General features: G+C 31.8%; 1 protein-coding gene across 2 annotated transcripts in view; it reads left to right on the plus strand.

Annotated features, from left to right (window-relative positions):
* Positions 1 to 19,658, plus strand: part of Foxp (Forkhead box P) — a 70,619-nt gene that overhangs the window by 11,098 nt on the left and 39,863 nt on the right. For both annotated transcript variants that reach the window (XM_064219083.1, XM_026637113.2), the window contains exon 2: positions 14,136 to 14,341. In XM_064219083.1, the coding sequence (XP_064075153.1) occupies positions 14,294 to 14,341 (48 nt within the window). In that variant the 5' untranslated portion in view covers positions 14,136 to 14,293. The remainder of the gene's footprint in view (positions 1 to 14,135; positions 14,342 to 19,658) is intronic.

The raw sequence follows: 19,658 nt of genomic DNA on the forward strand, positions 1-19,658 counted from the left end.
ACCTCGCCTAAAATTCGAGTTACAGTTCTAACATGAAGGAATTCACTTTGTATCTCAATAGCGAAAGGTTGTAAGTGACTTACGTTGATACGCCATTTTGATAAATATCCCTTGAATAATAGTGAAGTAGTTACCGCTGATGCTTCACTCGCTTGATTTAAAATGTTAGGTACCGTAAGTATTTTCTGAAAATATTCAAGTGATCGTTTTCATAGTTAAGACGTGAAAGCGGAGAAAATAAAAAAAATACCTTGACCTTGATGACTTAGAGCTGACATGACTAAAAGGATATTTTGTATAAATCAAAATCAAAATATTCTTTATTCTAGTATATATACTTACAGTATAGATACTTTCTTCCAAAAAAAAAAAAATCACGCGAAGGTACATCTATGTTCAGACAGATATTAATAAATTGTGCCTTAATTTGCGTTAGAATTTATTTTAAACTATAAAATAAATTATTTATAACATATTTTGCATGAAATATGACGTAATAGATTTTTTAAATCTACAGTTTTTACTAATTGTACTAACTTACACGCGTAAATATTTTTTATTCTTCAATTTAACAGCAAATGGCTTAAAACCCGTTACATATTATTTTATGACTACTTAGCATAGTATAATTTTGTGTTAATTATCTGTTACAGTTAAACGTAAGCTTGCTTATTTTTTCAATAGTTGTAGCAGACTGGCAAATTTCACCTTATATTATTTGGTCATCACATCCCATAGACATTGTCACAGTAAAAAACATTAACCATGGACCCTTCTTAAATCGTCATTGCGCTACCGACCTTGAAAACTAAGATGTTATGAGCTATGATTGTACATTGGTTTACTTACCATTCAAATTGGAACACAACACTACCAAGTATGCTCTTTGGCAGTATAATATGTGATGAATAGGTGGTACCCACCCAGACAGTCTTACATTGAGCCTCACCAAGTTAAATTATATAATCTCGTGTGTAAAGAGCTTTATATTTAAAATAGTATATACTATTTTTATGCTTACAAAAAACGTAATAAAACGTATTATATTAAAATAATAGCCATTTTATATTTTTTTAGGCAACTTAGTAACAAACAAAATATTAATATTGCCCCAAGTGTGTGCGCATGTAGGCGTGACGGGCGATAACATTATCGGCCGAACCTTGCAAAAATATACAACAAATATACAGAACATGTTAAATTATTAGATGGCGCACAGGTGTTATTTCTTGTCCTCAATTTTGACAAGGTTAAGGAATTTAAGTGGGACACTGTTACGTAACCGTCTGTTGTGACGGCGAAATATATCATCTATGCCAATTGCGAGTTCGAATTCGATTTGTATCAAGCAGATTATCACTGGAAACAAAGAATTATTTTGATTATCTGAGTTCTTTGCTTCTAATATTTCGACCTAGTCGTGGAAAACTCGTGATTCTGATAAGCTGAATCAGCTTTGAAGATTCTATTTTCGAAATTTGTGCTGAATTTTGGTATCAGTTACAAATTATTTCGCATTTGTTAATGCGCTATCAAGTGAGGCCTGATGCGTCTATATTGTGGAAAGATTTGACTTTGACTGACAGATTTGTTACAAAATCATGAGTCACATTACTAGATATATCAAACACGACTGTCAAGTACTGCTACAGTGTAAAATTTATTTATGTAGTTTATAAATATTACATTACATTAAAAGGAAAAGAAAAAGGCACTGAGCGGGATTTGAGTAATTTATAGGTTCAAAAAGAATGATGGACTATTTGTCTGAATCATATATAATGTTTAAGGGCCCGTCCTCTACAAGACGGACCGTCTGCTTAAACGGAAGACGGCGGCCAGACTAGTGTTTTCACACATGACCGGCTCCTATTCTAAAACACAAGATTTTGAAGCTTGCATTGCGGCACAATTACGATTTCATTAATTTTTGGCGATTCATTCATACGGTATTCGATCAGGGTATTTAGAAAATCCAGATTCGTTCTTTCTCTCGGTTCTAAGTAAATGTGAACAGTGTCATATAAAGTGTACTGCATCTTACATATCCATCTCTTTACGTCCCGAGAAAGTAGATAATCCGTCTTGGTGAGAAAAAGCCTTATTACAATTAAATTAAATTAATCTGTGTACGACCTAGTATTACATTCATATTCGTTAATTGCGTTTAATCATTTAACGTTTAATCATTCAAATTTATGTAGTACTTTGGTTACAGCACTGAAATGTTTCTGAAAATATGAATAGTAAATAAATTCGATTCGTATAATTTCACTAAATTTTCTGCTCACACAAAATGCAGAAGACAAAATAAACGTAAACGTTAAAATTGAATTAATTTCTGTTACCAATCATATAAGAAAATTAAATATAACCAATTTTATCAATAAACTCATAAAATATATGACTGAATGTCATATAATACACATACACATACAAAACAAAATGAAATAATAAAGGTAATAACTGACGTCATCCATTCCGCTTTAAGCTGGTTTTATCTTAATATTTCGCATATACTGGTTAAAATACGAAATTGCGCCTTGCCACTGATAAAACAAAACAACCTAAATAATAGCGGCCTCGAATTCTAAATAAATGACTATCTGTATTTCCGACCCCGTTGTGAATCCTAAACGCGGCACGTGCCAGAAGACAGCTAAATATCCAGCTCGTATTGTCGGTCTAGATTATGTAATTGATTTATCCGACTACGTAGCTGTTGAGGAGGGTAATGCTTTCACATTAAAAAGCAAATTTGAGTGCGTTTTTCAATTTAGGTTAAGGTTAAATCGAACTGCAATGATTCAATGGAACACGTGGATTTTAACCGAGATTGTTGGGTTCAAATATGGGCAAGCTTCACTGAATTTTTGGTAATCGTGAACAAAAAAATGTTTCGGATACAATTCTATCAAATATTAACCACCAGGCCAATATACAGTGGAAGAGCGATGTGGAATAAAATTCACTGCTTGTTTGTTTCCAGCGTTGCTTCCACTGACTAAACTGTAAGAGATAAATAAAAATCTACTGTTAGGTCTATGGCTGCAGTATATTATCTGTAAGTTGTAACGTCACATCATATCTATACAAGAACATGATATTTATAGCGAGTGAAACTACGAAGTGCAGTTACTTATCTAATAATATAAACGCAAAAGTAACCCCGTTGCTCATTCAAGCCCAAACCACAGAACCTTTGATGAATTTGATGAAATTGCTACGAAGCAAGCTTGAACTCCAAGGAAGTACATGGGCTTTTTATACCTAACACCTTACGGACTAACTTAAAGGCGAATGTAGGTTGGTAGCCAGTGAGGTTAGCAGTTAATATAATAATATCCAGATAAATAAAATTAAAATGTATTGCTATGATTTCACAATAACAGCGACTATTTAAGCTAATATGGATTTTTGTGAGTTACTCAAACCAAAACAATGTTATTATTTTTAAATTAATACATTGATTTATGATTTTCTAGAATTTCCGTCACAAACTGGATTCCACTTAAGCAAAGCCATGTGTTCTAGTTTTCTATAATAAATCATTCTCCGACAGAAATGAATTATATATATTTGGTACGTAACAACTTTTAGTTTAAAAATGTTGGACAACATACATTGACACCATTTCATTTATTTGTCATACGATATTAATCCTTATAAAAATAAAATTACTAGTTAATTTTAAGAACTTTCTTTAAATAAAAAATACCTTAGAAATTTTGCAATTCGGACCAGTAGTCTCAGAGATATTTCAAGATATTTGAATAAACGTATGGAATTAGCACGTGGCGCTTGCTGTCAGAGGTACTGCAGAACGGGCGAATAGATCGTCCGCCTCGATACTGTGTGTCATAATATTGGACTGCCTCGTTATTTAAATTTGATATAAGGCCCGAGATCCTGGGTTCAACCACACGTCAGACCAATTAGAAGTTATCGGGATTTTCCGTCGAAAAATTCTCAATAACAACCTGGAGTCCAAAAGCTGGAAGTCAGTACACTCCTCTGCCTAAAGCACGTGAAACCGTTAGTCCAGCGTCTGAACTCTTTCCGGTCTTGTCTTGTCCCATCGGATTATAAGAGTGAAATAGAGAATCCACTTGTGTTCGCAAACACTTGTGCACTTCGATATGTCCTGCTGTTGGCTGGTCTCCCTTGAGATGGGCCGTCGCAATCGGTCAGGACAAGATCATAATATTAACTTGTATCTCATTATTTGTAATAATGTCACGGGGTAAATCTCCGAAATACTGTGCGAACTAAGTTTCTTTATTATTAAAATTAGGTAGACAGACGTCAAGTGGGCCACTTGATGTTTTTTTTTTTTTTAATCATTAACAAACATCACATACATTACTCTGATCCCAACGTAAGTAGCTAAAGCAGTTGTACTGGTACTACAAACACCCAGACCCAACACAACATAGAAAACTAATGAACTTTTTCTACATCGACTCGGCTGGGAATCGAACCCGGGACCTCGGGGTGGCTACCCATGAAAACCGGTGTACACACTACTCGACCACGAAGGTCGTCAAGGGGTCACTATTCATAGAAGTAATATTAACCATTCCTTGCATCGTCAATGCGGCACCGAACTTGGAACTAAGATGTTATGTCCATGTGCCTGTAGATAAACTGGCTTACTCATTCTCTTGGCTGTTTGGTCTGACCCAGCGGACTTGAACGAATCCCTACCAGTCTGCCTACCTGATTCAAAATGTATTTTTTATTTAATACACTTAATGTTTTGCTTGTGTAATAATAAAAATTGTCTAGGAAATGTTGAAATCACATATTAGAATCCAAATTCAAGTTATTCCTTTGTTTACACCAAACAGATAAACTGTACACACATAGACAATTGTATGGGAGTGTAAGGAAGTGTTCACACGAATTTGATTTTTCGACGCCGAAAATGTATATACATTATATTTTCCGGGTTAAATATATTTAATTGAATTCCGTCTAGTAGTGGTCACGACAAGACTGTCAGATTCGATTTAAAAAAAAAAATAGGTTTTATATGAAGAATTAATAAGTTTTGTAGTAATTAGCCGGCATGATGTTAGTAATCTGTTTTTAATAGCAATCCGTCTTATTTTAAAAGGATCATATTATTATTGTAATTGAAGAAATTTGTGGCACACAAAATTGCTCAAGTTAATTTTTGTCAAAGAATCGGATCAATCAAAACGCAGTATGATTATTTATAAATTCACTGATACTTTCCATAACAAATTTCAACTCAATTGAAATAGTTTGCTGATATTTAGAGTCGAATATAAATATATTATCTGTTCTTTATATCAGTAATGCACCAAACTCGAAAACTAAGATTTATGTCCCATGTCCCTAAAGTTACACTAGCTCACCCTTCGGAACCAGATCACAACAACCGAATCAGAACACAACAATACAAGTATTACTGTTTGGCGGTAGAATATATGAGTGATTGATTTATACGTGGGTAGGTTTGAGTAGACGAGCCCTGTGCCTCACAACAAGTAAATCAGTAGTATACAGACACGATTACACACACAAACACATTCTATTAAAAAATACAAAATCTGACTAGGAATCTTAAAACGAACAAGCCAGAATTCGAATATCGAATAAAATCAGACTAAGACGTCTTTGAATAAAAGAAAAAAAAAATCATTGTAAACGCGCCTTTATATCATATTACAGGGGATTATTTATGTGTGTGTTAAGAATAAGAAAGGCAAGTCATTTTCCCATAGTTCATTGTTTTTCTTAACAAACAAAAATTGCGTAACGCGATACCTCGGCTCATGTTTTACTTCAGTTTTAAGAAGTTTTATAAAATTTACATTACATGTTTCGTCTGTATACGTATATTGCCTTATATTTGATTAATTGGACAAATATAATAATTATATTTAACAGATATGACTCAGAGAATATACTACGTGGATCTTTATCAAAGATGGCGGTTTCAAAACCAGACAATACCCACTGAGATTATCGGCTTAATTTTCATTTGTAATTCATCTGGTGCTCAATGTTGCAGACATATACAGAAACGAGCATGTGGCGGGTTTAATTCAACTTGTATATTGACCAACAGGCCTTTAATCATTAGTGTGACTAAGTAAGCTCAGCTCAACCTTGAGAACTGCAAGAGAATTGCTTTAGTCCAGCTAATAAGTAGGTACTATCCGCTTAAAAACTACTGATTTTTTTTTTCGGCTCTTGGTAGATCTTCATTTGAAGCTGATTTGATCAGATATTCTACCTTCAAACAGGAATACTTAGTGCTTATTACTGTGTTTCTGTTTGACAAAATGACTATGAGTTAGAGAGTTAGCATTACTTTATAAATTGTATTACAAATATATGCAGTAAAAAACTTTAGTTTAAATATTGTATACAACGAAATAATTATGAAACTCGTATCTCATTTCGCTTATCTATAAGTTTGTAGTTTTATATTTCTTTATTCGCAAATATCTATTTAGATTACATAAACAAAAGATAAGATTGTGATTTTTTTTTTAAATAAACATACGTTTTTATCTTTTTCATTGTAACAACAATTTGTATTAAAATGTGTGTCAGAGATACATTCATTTGGAGGTTATATTTTTAAATTAGATTTGTTTAATATATACATTAAAAAAATGAGGAAACTGTATCTACATAGTATAAAACTAAGTCGCTTCACGCTGTCTGTACGCGGTTTTCATATATATATATATAGATAAATCCAAGAATAAGGTTCATATATATAATACATGCATATAACAGTAGAGAAAAACTATAGTAGCCACTTAAAATCAAGAGTATTTTTTTTTGATCTTCAAACTAAAACTTGTATATATGTCACAGAACTAGTTTAATTAGCCATCCAATTAAACGCCTAGCCACTTTACTGAGCGGCGCTGTATAGCGGACTGAAAAAACGGAGAGTCTAAAGTAAGTTACCCTGTTCTATGAACGGAAGTTATATTGGCGAGTGTCATTCAGGCCTCTGGTTGAATGGCGACCTTTAGTAAAGTGTCTAGGCTGTTAATTAAATGGCTAATTTAACTATTTGGCGCCGATGTGTATATATTGTACTCGTGTAAAGCCGGGACCGGTAGTTAGTAAGGTATATTATGAGACTAGCTACTATGACTAGCTACTAGAATATCTACGCTCTATAAGAAACCTACCTGTCAAATTTCAAGGTTGTAGTTATTATAGTTACTGAGATTTCGTGATTAATCAGTAAGTGGTATTTGGCTTTTATACATGTATAATATTGTATATAAACAACAATATTATGTACATATATTCACAGAAACATTGATCTATTGATAAAGATGCTCTAAAAATGTTCATACTATTTTGTCCGGTGTAAATTGAGTCTTGAAATATACGGGAGTGTAGTTACATTAATTAGATATAGAAGATACTTGAGGATACTTCGACCGTCGTTGACTAGGCGTCGCGGCCAGATGATCGGCATACGGCAGAGATTCCATACCTCTGTAATAACTCAATTTGAGCACATTACGAGTTTGTTTTTTGTTATTTTAGTAAGTAAGTAAAACTGAATCCGAAAACAATTGGTTTATATAATATTTATAAATATTGAGCACGGTGATATATATTTCAATGAATTATTGTTATTCTAAAACCATAAAAATTTAGCTCGTGTTCAAAGTTTGAAATTCGATGAAATTTATATTTTTTTTTCTGGTGTACAAAGTCTTTGTACTTACTTTTAAAGAATCTCTTTATTCGTTATCGATTTCAAAAAACGCCTCTATAGAACCTCAAGAATACCAGACAATTTATGTGTCATAAAAGCGTTTAAACTATTTTTAAAGTGCAATTAAAAGTAAGTTTAGATCATTCAACATAAAAAAATTACACGAAAAAAACGCTTCTTGCCACCAATTTCGAGATTCATTTATATTTTGTCGCTCATGCTGGTGGACGTGCAAATGGGCGACCTGATGGTAAGTGATCACGACTGACCGTAGGCTTTGGCACCGTAAGAAATATTAACCATTCCTTTCATCACCAATGATCTCCAACCTTGGAAATAGAATTTGAATTTTAAGAACTGTATGACGTTTTTGAATTAAAGTATTTGTCTAATACCGTATCGTTACGAATTATTAGTAAAACAATTATAACAAACAAACAATTAGTAAAATATTCGATATAATCTATTTACACTTGAATGATTTCGTTATAATTAACACCATATCCTGCTTTCCAAGACTAAGCCTGCTTACTCTATATAGCCAATAGTAGTTTAAAAAAACGCGAAGAGCATTGACAGAAGCACAGTTAAGGTTTTTATTCAAATTCTTTTTTACGAACTTGGAAACAAGTTGTTATAATAGTAATTTGTTTGTTTGTTAATTTAGTTCAGAGAGCAGGGATTGTTTTAAGTTTTTATCTTTATGGTATAGGTAGGCGGACGATCTAATGGGCCACCTGATGGTAAGTGGTCACCACTGCCCATAGACAATGGCGCTGTAAGAAATATTAAGCAATACTTAATTAATTAATTGGGAACTGAACTAAAATGTCATCTCTTTTGCGCTTGTAGTTATACCGGCTCACTCACCCTTCAAACTGGAACACAACAATACTTAGTACTGCTGTTTGGCGGTAGAAAATCTGATGAGTGGTACCTACCCAGACGGACTTGCACAAAGCCCTACCACAAACCAAGTTTGACAACTTTACCTACTTATAAATGATGTTTACGAAGTGGTTAGCCAATCAATCCTCTGTCTTCTTCTTTTGAATGTTAACCAATGAAGACAGAAAGAGACGAATCGGTGTTTTACTAAATATCCTCTAAACAACGTTTATAAGTAAAGGTTTGATCTTTTAAGACTGAGAGTCAATTTGCCATTCACAATCGTGTAAATTTTAATCACAGACAAGGCGATAGTGACCGAAAAATTATTTGCGACGAAGTTATTTGTCGCAAGTATGGCGAACCCATAGACTAAATAGTGGTTATAGTGCTGGTTTTCGGAGCACAATTGTAAGAAACTTTAATGTTAGGTTAGGTTATATAATTCCTGTTTCTTTTAATTCTTTGACTGGCGATTGTGTTAACTTATTTACAGTCTCGGAGACAGTGCAAAATTCAAAACAATTTGTCACGAGTATAGTGACCCTTCACACGACAGTAGTCATCACGCTGGTCTTCGAAACGTAATCACAGTACCAATAAAATTCAATTTGTTTAGGGCGCACACATCAAAGAATATATTAGCTAAATTTATTCAAATCATTTAAATAAAATACATTCGCCGCAGTATGCTAAAACGATTTTAAAATGTGTATGTTAAAATAAACAGGGACATCCGTTATGAAAGTAAAATAAAAGATCTAACATATAATAAATATACAACAAATATACGAAGTAAACATTACCATCTAAATATTCATTTCTTCACTGTGTACATAGAAACGCTAGCGTTATTTTTAACTATTTGTACCGTTACATGTATATGCATATTTCCTATCGAATTTTATACATAGTTTATATACTTATATTATTATAACTAGGTGCCCCGCGCGGCTTTACGCATTTTAACACTGGATCCCAACAGACCATCGCTTCCTCGAACGAATTCATTAATATTTTTCAAATCAAAGACATAGGTTCTGAAGTTAGGACGTTCAAATAAACACACTATTCAGCTTCTATAGTACTGTCGCTTGCGGCTTCGCTCGCGTTTGGTGTTAGTCATGAAAAGCTTAGCCAATTTCCTTTCTTGGAGTTCATGATTGCTACACAACAAATTTAACAAATTCGGTTTAGCGGTTTGCTTGGCAAAAGTAACAGACAGAGTTATCTTCACATTTATAATATTACTATAGAATGGTAGGTGGTTACCACCGCCCATAGACACTAACATGACATTTTATAAAATCATATTAATTAATACGGTTTAAATATCACATTGAAATATCGAAGCGTAAGTTTCCTATGAGTAATTACATTCATATTTCAAAGTTGCTATTCCAGTCTATGAATTAAATAAAACATATATTTTTTAAAGATTACCCCCCATTGGCTTGTTATAAAACACCTTGTACAAATATATCATCAGCTACAATAAAAAAAAGTAATACATACATATACTACTTACGCCAACAGACACAATATTTAACAGTGTACGTAGAAGTTTCAAATGTTTCTTGAACATAATTTTATATTCCATGTAATAAAATATGCAAGCGTAATTAATAATATTGTATCAAACAAATATCAAACGTGCAACACCCGCTTTGAATAATTTCACAATTATATATTTTACAAGTATAATATTTTTAGAAATGTTTTATAATTAAATAATTTCTCTTTTAAACTAATAATGGAATACCCAAAATAGAAACATCTTGCTGCCCGAGGCTTTGTCGGTAATAATATCGATAATTCTATCAATTAAAACTTCATTTTTATCGATTTGCCAGTTTAAAAAGTTAAGGAATATCGAATGGTACGAAATCCGGCTTAAACCGCTTTAAACGAATTCGGCTAATGACTGTGAACTGTTGCGCGACAGTGAAACAGGAAATCCGAAAAATGTAAATTCTTTAATAATGTTCCATTAAGATTAGTTTATTTTACGTAATCACTTATATTGATTCAAGTTTAATTCATAATTACACAAATTGCTGTTTCAATTGAACACTCAATCCATAAACTAAATAATATATATGAAATCATAATTAATAAGTAAATTGTAATATAACAAATCAATAATCGTCGTTCATACTCGTTACAACATAAGCAATACTTCGACACAGAATTTATTACTGCTTGAACATGAATAACACCTTGTGTACGAACACAAGCGGCTGTGAAAACACAAACACATACAAAACGCGAGTTCACACAAAATAAACCAGGAAACGTCTAGCGAAAAACAAACAAGGGGCTTTTGTTGTGTAAACAATTGTATGGCCGTATGCAACAGGCGTGACGGTAAAACAAAAAACAATAGTACCGGTTATTAGACATAGATGGCACTGTTAACATTATTCTTAATGAAGTGATAGTTCCGAGTATTCTATATAGATGGCGTTGTTAGTAATAATTAATATTAGGTTATTTTATGAGATAAGTTAATTTAAAATATTTTACCAAAATATAAAATATTATTACGATGTATATTTTTGTGAATATATTAATTAATTAGAAACAACCTTGCCGATATCTATAAATAATAATTGTAGCAAGTAGTTAATGTATGTATATGCAAATTTATTATTCAATTCATAATTCAAGTAAGTATAATCGTTTATGAATTATTATAGCAAATAGAATTTTATCATCTTATGATAGTTCATATAAAATTATTATGTTTGTTTATATGTTATATATAATCCATACGATTATTTGAATGGATTTCTAGAAATGATAAATACTATCACGGAAACATATCTGAAAATATTATAAATAATAACGAAATAATATTTAGTTTACAATCTCCTTATTTAGGATCAAACTCTCAACAGTAGTAAAATGTTTTAATTATATTTATCAATTGATTTGTCATTGATTTAACAAATGACAAAATATTCATTACTTAAACATCATGTGTCATGAATCGTCTTTTTACAGGGTATACTAGTCCTTACGCCCTTTCAATTACGTAGGTATGTTCAATAAATAGAATTAAAAAAATCTATTTAACCTGTATTTCAATCAACGCAAACAACATCAGGCTTTTTTTATTGTATACATTATAGTATTTTATCGCGTAATGTTAACCGGAAAGAGGGCTTGATATACCATATGGCTTTTTGGACTTCAGCCCAGGACCCGGTGGATTCAAGGGTGCCCATGCGAATGAATCCATAACTTTATTCAATTAAACAGATCGTATGGTTTGCAGCCCTGCGAGTTCTGCAATTAATCAAACCCATTCAATTAATTTAATTCAAGTCTACGTTCAGGTAAGTCTTAGGTCTTAGGCCTCTAAGTAGTGTTAGCCCAGGGACCCCAAACTTCGGTCCAGCCCTGACCGGAAAACAAAATAAAGTTAAACCATTGAATTTATATCCTTTTTTTTAACAGTCACCTGTCATCTTAGAATCTCTTAGGACCTTGTAGATATTTTGATTTTCTGTAAAATACAAACGCGGAACAGAGTGCTCATTGATCCTGAAATATCAGATATTATGAAACATTGGAAATACTCTATTATTTAATGGTTTCACGCTTAAAATAGCTTATCATATGATTTTCAATATTGTACGATGAAGTGTAATTTGTTTATTACTGAATTCGTTCTGCTGATTGCTTTTATTTAAAATTAAAATTAAAAATAAACTTTGTGCTATGTCTAGTATAATACCGCTAAACAACAATACTTAGTATTATTGTTTTCCGGTCTGAAGGGTGAGTCAGTCAGTGTTTCTACACGCACTGAGGAAATAACATCTCAGTTCCGCGGGTGGCGCATTGTAGTTCTGTAAGAAATGGTCAAAATTTCAAATGTCGTGACAGATAATCATCAGGGCAATATTGGCCACATTTGATCGTCCGCCGATGCCATAAAAAATGGGTTTATGTTGAAAAGATTTTTTTAAATTATACTTTGAATATGTACATTACAAAATAATGTTTGCTGGTACATAAACAGCCAGCTAAATAAAAAAACAGCCGATACATGTTCAGTGCTAGGAACAGGATGATACCTAGAATATCATAGGGCAAATTGTTTGGTGATATCAGATTATTTAAGAACCTAAACCTAGGACCATGGTTTAGACTATATACGAGAAGAGGATTTGATAACCTAACTGACAAAAATAACTAACCCCATACATAATAACTTATCAAAGAAGCAGAACGTTCCGTAGAAGGACTTAGTATACTCATATAATATCTATATTGATATTCCAAAATTCGAAAATAACTAGGCTTGGCACGCTTTCAAGGCCAAACCATTGAAGCGAATTTGATGAAATTTGTCACGAAACAAATTTAAACCCCAATTAAGGACAAAGGCTATTTATTAAAACCCGACAAATCAGTACAATTCTAGCAGAGTTTCATCCGCTTAAAATTTATACTGTTGATAAAGTAAATTTAAGTTTTTATTGTATGGATTATATTTCGTCATACGATTAAGTTACGTTATGTTTTGTGTTACGGTATATATTGTTTAGCAAATCTTATACCGTGTGTCGTGTGTAAGCTCGGTGTCGTGTGTCAACCAAAACAAGTGCCGTTGATACAAATAACTATTGATATTAGGTCACCGGTCTAAATTTGGCAATGTTTTCAGGTACCGTACTTATTATATTCAAAGGATATATAGATATTGTGTTACGAAATTACTTTATAATTATTTCTGTTAAATTTATTATTGAATCTACTACAGGATAATACATCATATCATATATGATATCATAGTATATGTGACTTATCTATATTTAAGTTATAATTACGTAATTAAATAAAAGAAAAACCTGCTGTAATATTCGCGGGTTCTTTTCAGGGTATTTTCTTTTCCGAACTCACGGTAGTGTTTAATTTTACAATCAATAAGTAAGAGTAATTCTTCTATATTGAATAAAGGAATTTGATTTGATTTAATATATTCAAAACAAAAACAACTGCAGTCACTGTTTTTGTGCCTATCTACTAAGTTATTATGTATAGACGTGGAAAACTGTTCTCTGTGTATTAATCTGTGACGAAATTTGAGGTACATATTATTTTATTTACTTTCACGAAAAGTTTAAAGCAAATATATTTGTAATGTATTTTAATTTAATCAGTAGAAAACTTAATAATTCCATTAATTTAATTTGAATTAAAATAAGAATAATAATGACTAAAAACAACTTTTAGTAATATATAAATATGTACTTAATCCACAGATCCATAATACTTTAAAAAGGTTTGTTTACACAAACATAAAAAAAAATCAACCAGTACCCCATAAAACAACCACGAACATCTGCTCAGAGATGTCAAATGAAAACCAACTGTAACTACATAGTGTAAAGTTGATTTATGAACAGCGTTTGATTACTTATATCACATATATCCCTAGCTTTACGTACTTGAAGTCGTTGCTACTGGCAGTGAAGTTTATTATTGTTTTTCTGTACTGTTACAGATTGTATTCAAAACATCAGAAGGCGCAGCGCTTCAGTCATTTCACGGGCTTAGGCGAGGGGTACCGCAAGGCGCTGGTCTTGGGCACATATTATTTATAATATTTATTGACAGTTTAAGTGAAGTGAGATAAGAGCTGATATAATCTGTGATTCCTGGATGTGTCTCCAACGGGACGACGATGATGGTAACTACATAGATGTAGCGGTACGTACCTATACACATTTATATATTTTTTTATTTACAAAAATATGTATTTAGTTATAACATGTGAATTGTGAATGTCCTTAAATTGATTATAATTTTTTTATTAGGAAGTAATTATAATTTAAAGAATTCCTGTCATATTTATTGACTTTAATTAACATTATTTTAGCTGTGCCTACAATTTTATTCATGTAGATATTTAATTATTTTGGTAGGAAGTTTTTTTTTTTAATTTATTGACAGCAAAAGTCCTAAGTTACGTGTAGTGTAACAATATTTTCAAAATGCGAAGTGGTTTTAAGACACACAATAAATATACATACTTATGTATTTATAAAACAAAATAATTTCCTCTTAACTATCTGTTTCTGCAAATAACCTTTTATTACTAATTTATTATTAGTAATCTTTTATATAAATATTGGTACATGTAGTCAGTTATTAAATACGATTAAAAGATATACATATGTATATATAGCAACTGAAGTGTTTTTCGATAGTGATCATAATTTTGTAATATTTATCCAAGTAACTTTATTTTTCTTTACTGCCTAACTTTAAATTAAAAAAAAATCAAATGTCAACAAAAAAATGTTGCAATTATGACAAATACATTAAAAAAAAAAAATTGTTCACCATAAAAAATGTACACTCGAAATTTAAATTATTATCAGTATGTGTTATAACTTTTATCGGGTAGGTAAACAAAAACTCGTTTCGCGTTATTAAAGTCGACTTCCTGACTGTTTATCTAAAGGAAAAATATAATAATTAGAGCCACTCGTCGACCTTGATTCTAGTTTTGGCAATACACGTGTTACGAAAATGTTGTTTTTTTTTTTTAAATAATGTAAATAAAAGGCATTATTTATAATAAATAATGAAGTCGGGATGTTGTTTTTTTTGTACGCAGTCCATTGCGAACTTGTTAGCTAATTACGTATGATGTATATCTTTGGAGTTGGAATTACGTTCAATGGTTCCGTGAAAAGGTTTTAATACTTAGAATATGCATTAAACTCTTATAAGGATAAACTATGATATGTATTTAGTTTAGGATAGAATAGGAATGTATTAAACCGTAATCTAGAATACATTTATTATTTGAGCTTTCATATGTGATGACGTGTTGTCGTGACGGGTTTGAGTTTAGTAGCGTGATATTTTCTTTTCCAGACAGCATCACAATCTTATAAACCACAAGGTATATGACATGTTAGTTCTTGTATATATGTATATGAATTAACAGCGGCCAGGAGCGGTGGTGATCCCTTAGCATCAAATGCCTCACATAGTCGAGTTATATATTTCATAAAATATATTTAAGTATTTAAATTTTGAATGAATTCTGTACCTATGGTAAAGTGTGTTGATGATTTTGCTCCAGTATGCGTACGGTTTAAGGGCTTGTATTCATCTGAGTATAATTCTGGGTCTCAGTATCTTAAGAGTTATGAATTGTCAAGTAAGTTAGAGGCCCAAGGGATGTTATATCGTGGAGTAGGATTTTATCTTCATAAAAATTAACATTGATAGCTAATATTTTAAAGCGATAAAAATATAAATGTACATTTTAATTGTGTTATTTTTAAGTACTTATTATTAGCATTTTTAACGATCTGATTTATCTGGTCAATCCATATACTTAATAATCCTATATACTTGTGAAAAAAACGCCTAATTATTTTATACTTAAATAACTTGTAATTACTTTCGACGGACACAATAAACACTTTTAAATGAATCTTAGATGATAAACTATACATTCGTTTTGTTAGAAAAAATATTAAAATATTTTTGACGGTTTGTATTTCAAAATATACTTTATTCAAGAAGGACTTTTTTCACGAGCGCTTTTGAACTTAATTTAACATTTGAAGGCTCGGAATGTAGATTATGACGACGAGAACCGACAAGAAACGATAATCTATTTTTATCGACTGTGTTTTTGTCTTATGTCAATGTGTACGTTTATATAAATTAATTATAAATTATATATTAGTCTTCACTATGATTTCATTGACGGAACTGTATTGTATTGGTAGATTTCTTTTTAATATGTTATAGTGGTTACATTAAACGGAATAATTACTTTCATAACATTCTAAATGGTTAGAACTCGTGCATCTTAACCGATGATTGCTGGTTCAAACCCAGGCAAGCACCGCTGAATTTTTATGTGCTTAATTTTTTTTTATAATTTATCCCGTGCTCGGCGGTGAAGGAAAACATCGTGAGGAAATCTGCATGTGTCTAATTTCAATGAAATTCTGCCGCATGTGTATTTCACCAACCCGCATTGGAGCAGCGTGGTGGAATATGCTCCAAAACCTTCTCCTCAAAGGGAGAGGAGGCCTTGGTCCAGCAGTGGGAAATTTACAGGCTGTTAATATTATCCTAAGAAACTTTGAAATTGTAATATTGTAAGACAATTCTTGAGATTAAGATAAATTTACAGCACAGATGACTTGTGATCAAAACATCTGAATATTAACTGTAGATTTGTTATTTCCACGTGCTTTATCTGTAAGTTAATCTTGTATTTAGCGGTGAAGGAAAATGTCGGGAGGTCCGTGTTTTGGATGATCTGCCACCACGTTGGTACCACAAACCCGATTTGGAACAGCGTTGCAAGTGCAAAGCAGTGTGAGATTAATATGATCTTATTATAGTTGATCACTTTACTAAGATAAATTTGTTATTTTCTCATCTCTGAAAGATTTCGTCTTTTGTGTGAGAATTTTCAAAGCATTATTGATATCATTATGACGAAGCGTATTCTCTTAAAAAATATATTTTAAACGTTATTAGTTATTTATGTATGTATGTTATGTATGTCTGTACGTATTATAATTATTTTTTTCCTACTTATTGTAACGTACATGTGAGACAGATTATTTTTATTTTAAAGCAACGATATTAGTTGGTGGCAAATAACTATATATAGAGTTTACTATTATTGATATTCGTACAGATATTTTACATTTACTTTTTGTTGAACATAATTTGAGCATAGTTAAATTACCACTGCCCATAGAAATATTAGTAATTCCTTGAGATGAAAAATAATACTCGTTTAGGTGTGTTCAGGTCTGAAGGGTGTGGATTTGATGAGGGTGAGGGTGGGATTTAACATCTTAATTCCCAAAGTTGATAGTGCATTAACGGTACTGGACATTCCAGTCCAGTGCTAGTAAAGAATGATTATGGAAACCCAGCGATGCTTGCCTGGATTTTAGTTTAAATTGTTATTGTTTTTGTAGCTGAATTTTAGTGTCGGCGTAGCTCACTAGTTGGAGCCACTGTCTATGCCGCTTTATTGTCTTTTCTTTGCGGTCGTATTATGTTCTTCATATTTACTCTCTCTTGTGTCAACTGTTGTGCTGTGCTGACTGGATTACAAAATAAATCTCAGTATATTCATTAGATCTTTACTTATTTTCGCCCAATCCCATCAAAATATTATTATTTAATTCGTCAATGTAAATATAAGTCATGCTAGCTTTACATTTTGTCCCATAAAGTGTTAAACCAAAGAAATCTTAGAGTGGTTATCGAATTAATAACGAAACACGTATACATTACAAATGTTTTTAAAATCTATGTAAAATATTTTGATCATAACGTAAGCTTGGTAAGCGAGATGAATCGAGAAGCTAAACAAATTTTTCGTGCGCTCAATTGTTTTATAAAACAAGAAAAAATCGTTTCGAAAACAAAAACATTTGCACGTAATCGATTTTATGGAGCGTGAAAATAAATCGGAACGACCATTAAATATATCTTTAACTAAACATATATATTACATACGACTCGTATAGCCCGTGGTTTTGTTTGTTTCTACATTTCTTTTTAGATTATATAGATGATAAAAAAGCGTGGGGTTTATAATAGTTGACTTCCAGGCAGGATGTATTGTATGCGTATGTAATTGTATTCAATTAACATGACTTTGTATTTTTTAATTTTGAAAAAGTAACCACTGAGTTTCTTGCCGGATCTTGTCGGTAGAATCTGCATTCCGAACCGGTAGTAGCTTCACTCAATATAGTTTGTTAAATGACGATTCAAAAGTGCTTGCAAAAGCCTATTTGAATAAAGTATATTTCATCCACGTTCATTAATCAGAACCATTTTGTTATAACCTTTAATAATAATAATAATAATAAATATTGGACAACATCACATTCATTACTCTGATCCCAATTTAAGTAGCTAAAGCACTTGTGTTATGGAAATCAAAGGTAACGACGGTACCACAAACACCCAGATCCAAGACAACATAGAAAACTAATGAACTTTTTCTACATCGACTCGGTCGGGAATCGAACCAGAGTGGCGTACCCATGAAAACCGATGTACACATTAGTCGACCACGGAGGTCGTCATTTTCCTTTTTCATTTTCATGTGTTTCACCGAAACATTTGGGTAGAGATTGAAATTTCTTCCGCTAATTGCATCACACAGACAATATTTTAACCTAAAGATTATTGATACATCAATAAACATAATTGCATGACATGTATCTTTAAAAAGTCAATAAAAGTTTATTGACTTATTATGAAAAGAGTTTTTATTTATAAATAAAAACTCTTTTCATTCTTCTACCCTAGGACTCCCAAGACCCGGCTTGAGCATCCCTACCAGGTGACGCTGTAAATGTTAACAACACGCATACCGAAAAATAGTTTTTAATTCTATCACAAGTATATGTACAAAAGTTGATGATAAGCTCAAACTAACTCTTCTAGAAGTTTCTTTGTGTTAACGTGTTTGACAAATATATACGGTCATTTAATTATGATGAGAAGACAAAAGTCAAAATACGATTATAAGGTATCATTTTCTGTTCAACATACAAATACGATGTTCATATAGTTACCAAAACCCCGTCATATTTCGTTCTACCAGTGTATGTCACCGTAAAATTTTAAGTCCCGTTTGTTTACAATAAATCTAGACGTATTGTAAACCGTCGAAAAGTTGTAAACGAAGTGAATTTACGATGAAACGTATAAAATTACTAGTGTTAATATTTTTTTATGTTAGGTTATAATTTATCTAAGATAGGTCAATTGTTTAAAAACAGTTTACAATTTATCTAGATATTATTAACTAAGGATCTTACAGTTCTGGTAATACATAAAAATTCTCACGACGTTTCGGTATAAAAGTCGATGAGGTCAGCGCCATCTATTTACAAGTTACAACAAAGATGACAGAATAATAATAAATAGGTATACTAAGATCATCACTGGGTCAAAACAATTGACACGGTACTATGGATACCGGTGAGGAACTGTAAAGGTAACGTAA

Source organism: Vanessa tameamea, chromosome 26 (assembly GCF_037043105.1).
Source record: "Vanessa tameamea isolate UH-Manoa-2023 chromosome 26, ilVanTame1 primary haplotype, whole genome shotgun sequence".
NCBI lineage: Eukaryota > Metazoa > Arthropoda > Insecta > Lepidoptera > Nymphalidae > Vanessa > Vanessa tameamea.